General features: G+C 58.9%; 1 protein-coding gene across 3 annotated transcripts; it reads right to left on the bottom strand.

Annotated features, from left to right (window-relative positions):
* Positions 1-2,363: 2,363 nt before the first annotated feature.
* PIK3R2 (phosphoinositide-3-kinase regulatory subunit 2) lies at positions 2,364-14,499 on the bottom strand. Of its 3 annotated transcripts, XM_023764010.1 has the most exons (18): positions 14,397-14,483; positions 13,282-13,315; positions 12,895-12,945; positions 12,020-12,785; positions 9,038-9,130; positions 8,718-8,768; positions 8,506-8,637; positions 8,211-8,424; positions 7,641-7,726; positions 7,382-7,490; positions 7,191-7,289; positions 6,877-7,057; positions 6,665-6,790; positions 5,036-5,178; positions 4,631-4,807; positions 4,040-4,111; positions 3,713-3,883; positions 2,364-3,442 (listed from the first exon to the last, which is right to left on the bottom strand). In XM_023764010.1, exons 4-18 carry the CDS (start codon positions 12,339-12,341, stop codon positions 3,235-3,237), a joined length of 2,184 nt encoding a protein of 727 aa, XP_023619778.1. In that variant the 5' UTR covers positions 12,342-12,785; positions 12,895-12,945; positions 13,282-13,315; positions 14,397-14,483; the 3' UTR covers positions 2,364-3,234. The 3 variants fall into 3 exon arrangements, with proteins under 3 accessions (XP_023619778.1, XP_006100415.1, XP_014321281.1); XM_006100353.3 differs by lacking the exon at positions 12,895-12,945 and having other exon boundaries at positions 14,397-14,484; XM_014465795.2 differs by lacking the exons at positions 12,895-12,945; positions 13,282-13,315 and having other exon boundaries at positions 14,397-14,499.
* Positions 14,500-15,054: the final 555 nt, after the last annotated feature.

The following is a 15,054-nucleotide window of genomic DNA, read 5'->3' as shown; positions in this document are numbered from 1 at the left end:
CGGCCTTTAACCCGGTCGTGGCCCTGCCCCTAGGCCGGACCCGCCTCCCGGGGCCCACGCCCCTCGGGGCCGGGCTGGCGTCTCTGGTGTCTGCAATTCCCTCGGGATCTCCCTTTGCAACCCGCCCCTGTACCCCCTCACCCCCCACCCCCCACCCCCACCCCCGCGCCAGGTGCTGGGACAGCAAATCACTTGGGCCATCCGGCCGCTTCAGCGGTTCACCTTCACCCTCATCCCAGCCCCGCATCTGCCCAGCCCAGACACGTGAAGCTGGGATCCAGCTCCTGGAGCGCACGTGGGCGGGGGCTTCAGAAACAGACACAGAGAGGGAGACGGAAGGGTCTTCTCGCACCACAGAGCCCTCTGGGGCAGCTAGGGTGGTCTAGCCCCCTGCCCCCAGCCGGGGCATCCCTGCACTATGGGGAGCCGGGGAGGGCGGGTGCGACTCCCTATCTGGGAGTGGGCACTGGCTGCACAGCCGGAACCCTTTCCCTAGCCTGGCTCAAGACCCCCGTTACTCCTAACCCATGGGCCTGCCCCTCACCCCAGCCCCAGTCCACTCCCCAGCCCAGATATAGTCCCGAGGGGTTGACTCAGACTTGGCCACAGCTGGGCCAGAAAGCAGAAGCCAGAGCAGTAGGGCCGCTCACTTCTCCTGGCCCCCACCCTGACTCTAGGGGGTGGGAGGAAGCTGGTGGTCATTCTTCCCAAGGTTAGGGGTTTTGGGTGGGGAGAGGGGGTTGCCACGTGCATCCTGGCCCTCAGCAAGCTCCCCTGGGGTTGGAGCAGTAATTCCTGAAGCCTGAACTATGTCCATGGGGTGGGGGGTGGGGTTGCCCATGTAGGACCCAAACCAGCAGTCAGCCAGACCAGGTTAGCCCCAGGACTGTGCCGGGCACCTCAAGTGATGGAGCCTCAGTTTCCCAGTCTATAAAATGGGAGAAGAGGGAGGTTTGGGGAATAAAGCCACCGTGGAAGACTCAGAGGCAGAGGGAGAGTTGCCTGGGAGGGGGGTGGGGCAGCTGGGCCGTGACCCTGGGAGGGGGTGACACAGGACAGCAGTGAAGGCAGACAGAACAGCCCTGCTGAAGGACTGGAAGCTGGGAGTACTGGGAGAACCACTGAGACAGTCACACTTTGCAAGGTCTCACATTCCAGTCGTGACACAGAGTCAGACCTCACAGGAGGAAGCGCGCACAACCTGGCCTGGAATACAGCCAACGCCCCACGGCCACAGCTCCCACAGCCTGCGTCACACACACACACACACACACACACACACACACACACACGCTAGGGAAGCGCCAGCCTGCACACACACGCTCACGACAACAGCTTGGGAGCCAGGCTTTGCCTCAAGTCCCCATGGCTGGATGATCCACCCATCCCATCCCTTTGGACCCTCAGCAAAACCCATTTCCTTCCTGAAGTCTCTGCCAAGCGAAGCAACACGACTTTGGGAGCTAGTTGGGTGCTCTCTGTGCTGGGCAGGATGGAAGAAACAGATAAATACAATTGTTAGGCCTATAGGGCAATGCAATCCTTAACGGCCATTTGTAAGCTTCCCGCCACAGGAGAACAAAAGAACAGGAAAAACTCGCTGGACACCAGGAGTCAGACCACACAAGGAATGGAAAGTGTCCTGAAGGCACCTGATTGCACACCTGCGTTCCATACCTACCAGCTCAGCCCCAAACCCACCAGCTCAGCCCCCAAACCTACTGATGTTTCCCACCAGTGACTGCATATAAAGATGCAACTCTAGCTACTGGGCGCTGCCATCGTCGGCCCAATGTCCCCTTGGCTCAGCGCTGTGCGGCCCTTCCCTTTGGATAGCTCATCCCCAACCCCTCCCCTTAAATAATTTGTTTTCTTTAGTCACCCTCTGAGATGGCTATTTCGCCGGCCCACGTGCACCATCCACCATGCTCACCGTTCAGTAATTGCTCACAATGCTGGGTGGGCTCATACACATAACCCCAGCTCAGAAAGAACTCTTGGGGTGGCGTGGTAGGGGTTGTCCATTGACCGCACTTGGCAATGGGGAAGTTGCACATCGCGGTATGGCCGGTGGCTGAGTGCTGGGCCTCAAACCGAGGGGGCCAGTAAAGAGCTGGGTTGGAGTCTGGGGTCCCTTGATTAAGCCAGAGTTCAGGGTTTGAACCTCTCTGCTGTGTGACCTTGGTCAGGTCTCTCAGCTTCTCTGGACATAAGCAACTACACTAGGGGGAGGGGGCTGGGGTTGTGGGCCCCCACGGGCAGCCCGAGTTAAACTCAAGCCCCTCTCTGTGTGACCACGCGAATGCCAGGGCCCCAGCACACAGTGGCCATGGAGAAGCCCTGCCAATAACAGAAGCATCCACTGAGTTCAATGTTTTATATCCACATCAGTATCAACGTACCATACAAAACCCACCTGCCAGCCTAGCTGGGCAGGCAGGAGGGGGGGGGGGTCCATGGCAGCATAGAAAACCGGGGTTCTTGTCCCAAAAGAGGAGAAAATGGGTTTACAGTCAAGGAAACAAAATCAGAACCCAACATGATCAAGGAGAAGCCTTGAAACTGCATCGAGCGGAGGTGCTGTGGGCAGCGGTGCATCTCGGCTGGCCCAGCAGTCCCTGCGGCAGCCTCGGTTCCTGGGAAGCCTGGGGTCAGAGAGGGCCCCGCTCTTGAGGTTATTTTTAATCATTTTGCTTTTGGGGGAGGAGGGCTTCTGGGCAGCAGCTCCATGAGGGGGTAACCGGTGCGGGTTTCACTTCAGGGTTTGGAGGGGAAGTTGGGTCTGTGGGGCATCGGGACCCGCCCGGCCCCGAATGTCACAGCTGAGGTTCTTGGAAGTGGCCCAGCGAAGTTCCTTCCTGCCTTCTTCCTGCCCTGACCCCAGGTCTATGGCTTAAAAATCAGGGCACCAGGCTGGGGCTGAGCACCCCAGGGGCCTTTGTAAACATGGCAGGTGCAGGCAGGGGGCGCTTGGGGGAACCGTAGGAACTGGTGGGGGCAGCCAGAGCCGGGGGAGGGCAGTGCCCATGGGGAAAGGGGGCATGGGGTGGAGGAGGTATGCTCCTCTAACAGAGACATAGAGGTACAGAGACTAAGAGAGAGAGAGGACAGAGATGGGGGTAGAAAGAGTGACAGGAAGAGAGAGACTCAGAGAAAGCAAGGGAGAGATTGAGACAGAGAAAGATTCACAAAGAAGACAGACAGACAGATAGACGGAGTCCTGCTCTGTATGAGTCAGCGGGTGGCCGGGGGTGGCCCGGGGCCCGGGGCTCGCACGGGATGGGCCAGTGTGACGGTAAGTGCATCGTTGTGTTGCACGAGGGAGGTGTGCTGGTAATGCAGCACCAGCTCCTTCAGAGACCCGTACAGGTTGTAGGGCTCCGCAAAACCCAAGCCAGTGGCCGTGCGGTAGATGACACAGTGCTTGGTGTCGCCGTCCACCCTGCGGTGTGAGCAAACAGGTGGTCAGGTGGGCACCTCAGGGGCTCCCCCAGCCGCTCCCTCAATTCTCAGCCCCTGACCTGGTCCAGACCCTAACATCTCTGGCCTGGACACTGTCCCCGCTTCCTCCCCTACCCCCAGTAATCCCTTCTTCCTGTGGCAGCCATGGGGATCTTCTTCCCAACTGTCTTCCCAAAGTCTAGCACACAGTAGGTGCTCAATAAGAGCTCTTGGCAGGAACATGTGGCTCCTCCACCCCCAAGGCACTCACACCACAGAGCAGGCGTAGCAGCCCCGCTGGCTGCTCTCACGGATGAGGAAGGTCCCATCCCGCTTGCCGGTCAGCATTTCCTCAGCCTGCGTGCGGTTGATCTTGCCCACATACCAGGTTCGTTCCTCATGGTGGGGGAGGTCATCCTCATCCTCCATCAGGGCGTACTGGCTGTGGGGGAGGCAGGGAGGGGCGCTGGTCACTTACCCGGCAGCCTCTGAGGCCCCCCTGCCCCCCGGACAACACTCCCTTCCTGGTGAACTCCTACTCATTTTGCAAAACCCACCAAAAATGGCCCTCCCTGCCACCCTTCATGTGGTCACTCACTCTTCAGTCTCATTTTTGATTCCCAACCACTCGTTGATTTTCTTCTGCCGGGCGCCTTTCTGGGTGAGCCATCTGGGAGGAGAAGGAAAGGCGGGTGGTGCAGCAGAGGCAGGGCCAGACCACAGGGGTCGAGTCCGGTCCAGTCCAGCCTGCTGGGAGGCAAGGGCTGACCAAGGAGGGTGGGTTTGGGTGCAATACCACCGGTTGCCACAAGGGGCCAGCCTGAAGGTGGAAGAGCCTGGCTGGCTCTGCCAGGAAACCCCCTATTTATTCTGTTTCTGTTAACACTCGTGGAGCCTCCAGAACCGGCCACCCCGCGGGGTCATATCACCACCAGAAACTCAGTCTTAGGGGCTGCACACAATGCTGTTGGCCTTCGCACCCACGGCGCAGTGATCTGTTCTGCGTCTCAGTTTTCCTAGCTGGAAAGGGGAAAGTTTACAAAGGACTTGGAGACGACAAAGTATGTGCATGGTGGCTCAGCACAGTGCTGGCATACAGCAGGCGCAGGTAGCATCTAAGGCCCAGGTGGGGAAAGAGCCCTTGCCAAGGTCCTCATAATGGGGTCCTAGGCGAGCGTAAGGCACTCACACCAGGTACTGGTCTCGGATCTTGCGCAGCTGCATGAGGTCTGGCTTCAGGCTGTTCATGCGCTTATCGATCTCCCGGTTGTCCAAGGCCTGTGTCCGCAGCTCCTGTTCCAGCTTCGTGCGGCTCTCGTGGATCTCGGCGATGCGAGACTTGAGCCGTTCTGAGTTCAGCAGGATCCTGGGGGAGGAGTGGCTCAGAGGCCGTGGATGGCTCCCAGCCTCTAAGCCTCTGCACATGCTGTTTCCCTGATTTCTCCTCTGGTGAACTCCTATTCAGCCTTCAAAGCCCATTTCAACTGACCCTCCCTCCCCCTGGAATCCCAGCTGCCCCCTCTATTTCTTTTCTTTTCCCACTTGCATTGCACTAGATAGGGTGGGTAGGGCAGGGCAGAGGGGCAGGACTCACCTCTGCATCTCTTTCTCATTGCCCTCACGCCGGAAGCGCTCCAGATACTCCTTGCTACACTTCTCTTGAGTCTGGCCCTGCTCTTCGAAGATCTTGATGGTTTCATTGAAGGCCTCGATTGCGGTGCGCTTCATCTGCAGTTCCTGGAGGAGGGGGTGAATCTCAGCATCATCTGGGACTCCCCGCAAGTCCCTCATGAGAGTGATGGCAGATCCCAACTCTTTGTTCAAGCTGTTCCATCCTCTAGGCATGTCATTCCTCTAGCTCTTACTGCACCAAACGAACTCCTATTCAACCTTCAATCCCCATTTCCCCAAACTCACTCCTCTTTTACAACCCCTCTGGCCACCTTACAAACATCTAGACTTGTTAGCACTGCTGATAATTAATGATAAATCTAGTGGCTACAGTTCATGCGGTTCCTTCTCAGAGTAAATGCTGTACCAAGCATTTCCCGTGCACCACCTCACAGAGCCTGCCAACAGCCTCCTGCAAAGTCAGAAACAGTAATGGGGAAGCTAAGACTCAGGGAGCCTAAGTCTTGTCCAAGTCACGATGTTCCCAACAGATCCCAGGCAGGCATCTTGTCCACTCAGAGCCTCAGCAGACGCATCAGTAAAAAGAAGACAAGAAAGAAATCCTTCAGGGACCACAGGGGAAGCAAGCCATTCCCAGCCTGAGAGGGACATTTGACCTGAGTAAGTTGCATCTCAACTTGCCGAAGGAATTTTATTTTTTAAATATATTTTATTGATTTTTTACAGAGAGGAAGGGAGAGAGATAGAGAGTTAGAAACATCAATGAGAGAGAAACATCGATCAGCTGCCTCCTGCACATCTCCTACTGGGGATGTGCCCGCAACCCAGGTACATGCCCTTGACCGGAATCGAACCTGGGACCTTTCAGTCCGCAGGCCGACGCTCTATCCACTGAGCCAAACCGGTTTCGGCTGCCAAAGGAATTTTTAACACAGTTCCAGAGTAAGAGAACCTCCCCTTCCCTGTTTTAGAAGATGCTGTTCTTTAATGTGACCTCCTGTCTGTCTAATCCCACGTCAGATTATTGTCATCACTATAAATGACCTCTAGGTTAAAGGAATTAAAACACACAGTTCCAGTTTGCAGATGGGGAAACTGAGGTACTGAGAGATACACAGGTTTAACTGAGACATCTCCCAGGTCCTAGCCCAGCTGCTCCTGACAGGCTGACTGGCATCATCTCATTTGTTCTTAAAAAAAAAAAAAAAGAAAAAGAAAAACACGTACACCCTAGCTGGTTTGGTTCAGTGGACAGAGCGTCAGCCTGCAGACTGAAGGGTCCCAGGTTCAATTCCGGTCAAGGGCACATGCCCGGGTTGCAGGCTCAATCCCCAGTGGGGGGCGTGCAGGAGGCAGCCGATCAATGACTCTCTCATCATTGATGTTTCTATCTCCCTTTCTCTGTCCCTCTCCCTTCTTCTCTGAAATCAATAAAAATATATAAAAAACACCACGCACATATATTTCTATGTTTTTAGGGCAGTTCCTGGTGCTAAGTGACTGCTTTGTGACCCGGAAGTAGTTGTCTGTCCCCATGGCCTAGCCACTGGCCTCCATGCCTCATCTCCCCATGTGCGCAGGCCGGAGGTACCTGGGAGGTGCGTGTGTACTCCTCGTAGAGCTGGTCGTACTCGCGGCTCTTGTCCTGGTACTGCTGATGGTAGACTTTGAGCTGGGCACCCACTGCCTCCACGCTATCTTCCTTGACAATCTGGTCCTGAGGACACCCAGTGCGAGCAGTGAGGCCACCTGGGCAATTCAGGCCCGGGGCCACCCTCTCTGCTTCCTGCCCAGGCCCCAGACCTGCTGGTACTTGGACACGGGGTACAGGAGCCGTGTGTCTAGTTTGGCATTGTACTGGGCCAGGGACTCATGGCGGTAGTGGGTGATGAGGTCCACGACGGAGCAGAAGGTGAGCGGCTCCGAGAAGCCGTAATGCCCATCGCGGTGGAAGACCTTAATTAGCTTGTTGTTTCCACCTTTCCTGGGGGTGGATAAGAGGGGGTGTCACCATCCAGTAGGACCCCAAGCCTGACTTCCAGGTGTCCTGGCCCTGACACAGCACATGTCCTCCTCCCCCCTCTCACCCCAGTAGTCCCCAAAGGGCAGGCCCCCACCTAAGGGTCAGGGTATACTCTCCCTGAATCTTGCTGGAGGCATCTCGGACCAGGAAGGTGCCGTCAGGTGTGTCCCGGAGTTTGTCGTTCACCTCCTCCCTGTGGGGACACCCAGGATTGGAGCCTCCCGTTGGAGACCCTGTCCTTCAGGCCTTGCCTACCAACCACATGACCCTACCCCACAACCCTACCTGGAAATGTCACCCCAGTACCACTCAGCATCCTGCAGAGAGGGCGGGCTCCCCCCATTAGCCAGCCCTGCTGGGGCGGGCTTGACTTTAGGTGGTTTAGGTGGCAGAGCTGGAGGACAGAAAAAATAAAGACAATGAACACCAATTCTATGCTGTGGTCCGCTCCCCCCTGCAACCGAACCTGCTGATGCTGGCGGGGCCTGGAGTCTTCACTCGCGGCCTTCCAACAGTAAGAAAGGATGATGCAAAAGGGGGTCACCTGGGGGTGCGACCTCCTGCTCCTCCAGGTGCTCCTGAAGCAACTTCTCCACCAGCAGAGCTGGGAAGTCGGGGTTGGGCTCAGTCCTGGGGGAGGGGAGGGGAGTGAGCAGGGAGGGGTATCTGCACACGCGTGTGCACAAGGTCCTGGGTGTGCTTGCACACCTGCGTGAGCACACAGAAAGCTGGGAAGCAGGGCAGATGACCAGGCAGGTGTGGGAAGCCAACTGCTGCTTATGTATGTGCAGTGCGCGCTCAGTAAATACACCCGCGCTGAGGAGTCCAGCACCTGGAAGGGAAGGTCCAGGCACCACACAGGTGCCTCTCCTCCGGTCCAGGCACCACACAGGTGCCTCTCCTCCGGTCCAGGCCCCAGTCCTCAGAGGGGGGGTCTTCCTGAAGCCCAGGTTCACCCCTTGTTATCCTTCCTACCACCCCAATCACGGCAGCTGTGCCTGCTCCCTCCCCTCTCGGCCCTTCCTCCATCTAAACCCGCCCCAGGCCCCGCCCCTTCCCAGGCCCCGGCCCCGCCCCTTCCCAGGCCCCGCCCCCACGGGCGCAGGCTGCTCACCCGACAGGAGGGACCCCTGGCGGAGGCGGCGAGGGAGGCGGCGCGCGCAGCAGCAGAGGCCCGAAGGCGACGCCCAGGGCTCGCACAGCAGGACCTGGGGCAGGGGCGCGCCGGGCCACCCGGCTCAGGTGCTGGAGCAGGAAGCGCAGCGTGAGCGCGTGGTGCAGGGGCAGCGTCGGGGGCTCAAGAGTTGGCCCCACGGGCCCCGCGGCCTCTGCGGACAGAAGGCAAAGCGGGGTGAGCTGGGCTTTTCCGCTCCGGCCCCTCCGCGCCCCGGGTTCCCCACAAGGCTCACCTCGCAGGGCACGGCAGGCCTCTGCCGCGGCTTCCAGCGTCACAAGGGGCGCGGGCAGTGCCAGCAGGAAGCCCTTGATGCCATCGGCCAGGGCTGCCGAGTCCCACTGCTCCAGGTCGCTCAGGGACCAGTCTGTGGGTGCAGGAGGGCGATGTCTGTGGGGCTGTCGGGGTCCACTCCCTGTCCCCCCATCTGTGGAAGCACTCCCTCACCTGTGCACGGGGGCGGCAGCTCGGGCCTGTAGAGGGAGTCGCTGTCTAGCCCTGGTGGGGGAGGAGTGAGACATCTGTCAAATGCTGCTCTGATCCCATATAGGGGTGGGGTAGGGGGATGGGGGCAGAGGACGCAGCACATGCCAGGGCGGCCCCATCTCCCCTGGGAGCCATTCCTTCCCCCGTTCAACAAGGAGGCCCAGAGCATCTGGGCTCAGCCTTCTCCCATGCAGAGGGAGCCCAGCAGCCGTTAAGGGATGAGTCGCCCATCACCAGAATTAAGCAAGCAGAATGCAGGGGTTGCATCAAGGCCCACTCACCTGTCCGCTCAATGGCCTCCACAAGCTTTACCAGCAGTGGGGGAGCCACATCAGGTGGGGAGAACTGCTCAGGTAGGTCAGGGAGCGTGAGGCCTGGCAAGAGGGGGCAGCATGTTGGCAGGATCCCCAGAAGGACCCCGGCCCCTTTCCTGGCCGGCTGCATCTCGGCTGGGGCAGCTCCAGGCAGGGCCCAGCTCAGCCAAGGGCCTGGCATCTGGACCACTACCCCGGGACAGCCAGAGGCCCTGTGGCTGAGGGTGGGAGGACCAAGTTAACGGCAAACAATTTTCTGGGTCAAGATATCAGTCACACAACCTCAGACCAGGTATAGTAGTTTGATTAGTGTCCCCCCCAAAATGATGTCCACATCCTAATCCCTAGTACCTGTGACTGGGACCTTATTTGAAAATAGGGTCTTTGCAGGTATAATTAAGGGAAGGACTTTGAGATGAAATCATTGTGAGTTTAGAGCCCTAAATGCAATGACTGGTAGCTATAAGAAGTGAGCCATGTGCCCAGGCCAGTGTGGCTCAGTTGGTTGGAGTGTCAACCGGAACATCCTGGGTTCGATTCCTCATCAGGGCACATACCTAGGTTGTGGGTTCAATTCCTGGTTGGGATGCATACAGGAGGCAACCCACTGATGTGTCTCTCTCACATGGATGTTTCTCTCTTTCCCTTCCTCCCTCTCTAAAATCAATTAAAAAAATAAAAGAGAAGCCATGTTACAACAGAGGCAGAGATTGGGGTAACGTGGCGGCCATAAGCTAAGGATGTTTGGAGCCACCAGAAGCTGGAAGAGGCAGAAAAGATCCTCCACATGGAGTGTGGCCCTGCTGACACTTGATCTTGGACTTCTGACCTCCAGAACCTTGAGAGAATACACTCCTGTGGTTTGAAGCCACCTGGGTTGTGGGAGTCTGTTACAGTGGCCCCAGGAAACTCACACAACAGGTTTCAGCCCCTGCCACTGCTCACTGTGCAACCTCAAGCACAGGAACCACGTTCTCTGTGCCTCCGTCTCCTCAACTGAGAAACTGGCATTACCTCTCCCTTTTTAGTGGAATAACAACGTGGTTGGCAGCGTCTAAAGGGAAAATATCCCCATCTAGGCCAGGACACCTCACTCCAAAGACATTCCTCTACTTTCGAAGTCCTTTTGCCTTGAAAAAGTTATCTCCCCCCTCCCCCCATTTAAAAATGCTGAAATCACCCCCAGAGGGAAAGGGGCCTCCCTGGCCCAGCCCTTCAGGCTCTGAGCTTCCCAGGGGGCCTTTGTTTTCAGCAGCTCCGCCTGCACGGACACCATTTGATGCGGTTCTGGCCCTCGGCAGGGACGCCCTGGCACACCACAGGGGCAAGCCGGGGCCTGTGGGGCTCCCTGACTGATGGGCCAGGTGGTGCCTCAAGCTGGAGACAGGCCCAGCTACAGTGAGAAAGCCCCAAAAATAAAAAAAGTGAAAGAACAGGGGAGAGAAGGTGGGGCTGCCACGGTTCTGTGACCGGTTTGTGAAATGGGGGAGGGAGGTTCCATCAGAACAGCCATCACCCCGTTTTATGGACGAGGACCTGAGGCTCAGAGAGGGAGCAACCTCACCGTGGGTGCACAGCCCAGGTGACAGTGGGGTGCTGCACTCGGCACCCGGCATGGGACGGGACGGAGGAAGCAACGCAGCCCCGGCATGCTCCCCGGGGTGGTGGTCCCAGGATCCCGCTGGGGCAGGGTCTGAAGGCACAGAGACCAGTTCTCCCTGTTTTCAGATGAGGACACTGAGGTTTAGAGAGGCCGCTCCCCACCGAGGCACCCCGCCTGGAAAATCTGGAGGGCTGGGCTACCGCCCTGAGCGGGGATGTGTGTGGAGGCTGGACCTGGGCCAGGCAGAGGAGGGAGGCGGCTGTTACCAGGGAGAGAGGCAGATTCTGGCTGGGAGCCCGGATGGGGCCACCTCCTGCTCTTCCAGGCCAACACAGGACACAGGCCCAGGCCCAGGCCCTGGAGACACCAGATGCTGCAAGTCCCAAGCTGGCAGCACCCTGCCTTGGTGCCCCCATTCCGCCCTCTGTGGGCACCAGTGTCCCTATGGCACAAAACCAGACAGGTCGTGGGCGGGGGCCATGGTGCGTCCCAGGGCCTTCGCCTTCACTGGGTGGTCCTGAAAGAGTGATCTGACCCCCTTGCACCTCAGTCTCCCCATCTGTACACGGGCTTCCCTGGGCTGCTGTGCGGTTAGAGCAGGCCATGCTGGGCACTCGGCGCTCATCAATCTCTTCCCCACAACCTGAGCCTTGATTTCCACGGTAGAACTCACTCCCCGGCCCAGCATACAGCAATGTCAACTCAGGGTCCATGAGTCTCTACTCCCAGCACACCCTTGAGAGGGGGGATGGCCGAGGGTCTTTCGGGAGAGGGGGGTGTCCCCACACTGCACCTGCTGTATGCCTCCATTGAGCGTCCACCCTTTCTGGTTTCATGGCTCCCTTCGTTTTGGAAACCAGGTAAAATCAGGGTAACAAAGAGGGTGCCTCAAGGAACCCTGGCTACAAACCATAGAATGAAGCTAAATGGAGCCTCTGAATTCTACTAAAAACTCCCCCACTGTCTTCAGAATTCATCCCATGAGGTCCTCGAAGCATGGCCCCTGTTCCCTGAACCCATTACATTCCCAGCTCATGGACTCTGTCCTGTTAGGCCCATTGCCTAGAGCCCGTCATCCCCAGCTCCTTCCTTACAGCCTTTGTTGTCAGCTAATCACAATCTTTTCATTTCTTGAACCAGGCCCATGAGGGCAGGGCCAGGCCTGTGTCTACTACTGTGAACTGCGTCCAGGCCTTGACAGCAGCGTAGTCAACACTTGTCAACTGACTAAACGTCCTTATTCCTCCTTCCCTGGAAGAGGCACCACTGCTTACTGAAGGGGAAACGGAGGCTCTAAGGGGACACCCCCCCCCACATCCATGACAGAGTCCCTGCCTACAGCTCACCTGGCTCAGGGGGCCCCTCTTGGGGCCTGGCAGGCAGTGGGCGGGGGCCGCGGGGGCGAGGGCCAGGCCGGGCCAGGGTCACAGGCCCCAGGAACTCCACGTAGGTACCAGGGAAGTCACCGCGCTGCCGAGTTCGCTCATTGAGGCCAGGTATCCAGCCCACGTTCTGCGGGCAGCGCTCACTGCCCTCAGCCACACCCAGCCCCTGCAGGGCTGCCCGGCTCACCACCAGCACGTCACCCGGCAACAGTTCCAGGTCTTCTGGCCGCTCCCGGCGGAACGGGTACAGTGCACGGTACTGGAAGCCCTCAGCGCCAGCCATGGTGGGCAGGGGGGTCTGTGTGGTCAGGTGGCTGCGCGGGGCCCCAGTGGCCCCATCAGCTGGGTGGGGGCAGGTGGGTCCACTGGGTGGGCTTGAGGTGCTCAGACCTCTGTTTCCAGCAAGAAGTTACAGGTGACTACAGGGGATGCTCATGCCGTGTTTTCTGTCGTTATTCCATAACCCTCACAAGGGTCACTCGTTGCTCCGCCCATCATTCACCAACTGGTGGGAGGAGATCGGCAGTGTGTTCTCTGGTCACTCAGTTGTTGCGAAGCCCCCTCAATCCGAAGGGCTGGACTGGGCCAGGCCACTCCCTCACTCCCTCACTCTCTCACGTGGTAGGCCATAGGCGCCCGAGGCTGGCGGTTCTTCCAGCTGTGCCACATGAGGGGGCCGAGGGCACAGGCTGTCACCATGCTCAGCTGGGGACCAGGGGATGCTGACCTAGGGGGAGACAGGCAAGGCAGGGGCATGGCAGCATAAGCCAGGTTGGACTCCTCCCACCCCCAACTCAGAGAGAGGCCCAAATCCCGGTTGGAATCCCCTGACTCACTTGGTAACTTTGGGATATTTCCTGTCCCTCTCTGGGCCTCAGTTTCCCCAGCTGTAAAGTGGGTGCAATAATAGCCGTTCCTTGGGGTACCTGGCCCAGATGTACTGTATGCTGGGTACACAAGCTTTGTTAGAGATGGGAAAACTGAGGCTAAGGGCGGGGAGGTCTTTGCCCTGCCAGGAGGCCACGACTCAAAACCCCAGGTCTGCCTAACTTCAGGCCCAGGATGGATGAGAGAAGGTAGCAGCCACATGGCCAGCTAGTTAGACTCAGAGCAGGTAGTGCTCAGGGTGCCGTGGGAGCCCTGAGGAGGGGTCAGGCCAGTTGAGCACAGGAGGCAGTAGGGGCACAAAGAGGTAGGAAAGGAGGTCCCAGCAGATTACTCACCCCACCTTCCCACAGGCAAAGGGATCTCTGATCTCTGCAAAGGAGACATGAACAGATGAACAGGAGTCCTGGCTGACTCAGCGCAGGGCCCACAGTAGGTGCTCAGAACATAAGCAGGTCGGTGGGAGGTTGAGAAGACCTCAGCCCCAGGGTGAAAGGTGGCTGGCAGGAGGGCACTGCAGCTGCCCATGGAGAGGCTGCTGTGTGCAGGGTGATGACCAACCCCCAGGAGTCCCCAGTCAGGGAGACAGAGCTCAGCAAACACATTCCCAGTCTCAGCTCTGCAGGTTCAGTCCTTCTGAGAGGTTGGGGTGGGGGGTCCTTTTCTAGAGGGCAGGACCCCACTAAAGACAGAAGCAGGCACTGGCCACATGCAAAGGCTTGAAAGTGGGGAGATGCTTGGATGTCTCTAAGAAAGTCACCGACCATGCAGGCCCTCTGCCCGGCAGAGGGTTAGAGGGTAGGAGTATTCCTCCTCCACCACCACCACCAGAGCCCTAGGAGGTGCGGAAAAGAGAGCAGAGGCTCCACATTCCGGGGCCCCCCAACTTACCCGCTCCCTGGCCCCTGTATCCCCATGCTACAGGTGGGGAAACAGGTCCAGAGAGGGGACGATTAGAAAACCACCTGGATTCGCTTGTCTGCACTCGTTTGCACACGCCCGGTGAGCGCACCGGGGACCAAGGCTCCCCTAATCCAAGAGGCGGGGTAGCGGAGCCAGGCCTGGCAGGGGCTCCGCGGCTGGACGCAGGGCCTGCGCGCTCATGAGTGTCCAGACGCACACTCAGGCCTGCGTGGACCCCCGGAAGTGGAGCCGAATCCCGACCCTCGTACCTCACTATGCTCACATAACGCCTGGAGCCCCTCATTTCTGCTTGACGCCCCACTCCCAGCAGGGCCTCCCTCCATTCCTGGCCAAGGCTCCAGTCCCTTATCTTTGCCTGGAGGCCCCCGATCCGCCCCCTCCGTGCGGGTGGCTGCACGGCTGCCAGGTTGAGTCCGAGGCCTCCCGCTTTCTGTGGTCCCCCCAGGTCCCACGGGCTGAACTCAGCCTAGGCGCCCGCATTTGCACGCACCCCCAGCCCCGTCTGTCGCGCCGGCCGGCCCGGACTTACTGGTCGTGGCCACTAACGCCGACGCCGAGGCGGCCGTAACGCAGAGCCGAGCCTGACCCGTGGCTCCACCACGGTCGCCGTCAGCGCCACCGCGGGATCCCCGCCTCCGCCACCGCGGTTCCGAAGGACCGGGCCCACCCCCGGCGGAAATGGCCGAGCATATTCGGGTCGGGCGGGAGAAGGGAGGCTAAGGAGGAGCCTGGAGACGGCTGAGGGCTTCCGGAAAGAGCCGAACGTACTCCCGCGGGACTGGAGCATGTAGGTAGGGTGTCCCCGAGATAGTCAACATTTCCGGAAACAGCCGAACGCGATCGGGTCAAATGAGCGATCCGGAGCGTAGCCTGGGTTTAAGGACACCCGAGCGATTCTGGAAATAGCCGAGCGCAATTGGGCCAGACGACTGATCCCGAGACTGGGCTCAGCTAGCCTCGCCTGAGCTTAGAAGTCCCCGAGTGACCCCGGAAATGGCTGAGCACCATCGGGTCAGATGAGTGATCCTGAGGCTGGGTTCGGCTGGGTTCAGGTGAGCTTAGAGACGCCCAGCGATTCGGGAATTGGACAAGAGCGCTGCAGTAGGACTGGCGAAGAGGCTGAGCCCCGAGACCGCGGAGTTTCGGGAAAGAACCGAGCGTCCACGGTCCCAAATGAGGCCCTAGGA

This window comes from Myotis lucifugus, unplaced genomic scaffold (assembly GCF_000147115.1).
Source record: "Myotis lucifugus unplaced genomic scaffold, Myoluc2.0 scaffold_311, whole genome shotgun sequence".
In the NCBI taxonomy this organism is placed as follows: Eukaryota; Metazoa; Chordata; class Mammalia; order Chiroptera; family Vespertilionidae; genus Myotis; species Myotis lucifugus.
Note: the sequence above shows the minus strand (reverse complement) of the source record. Positions and strands in the feature narration are given on the sequence as shown.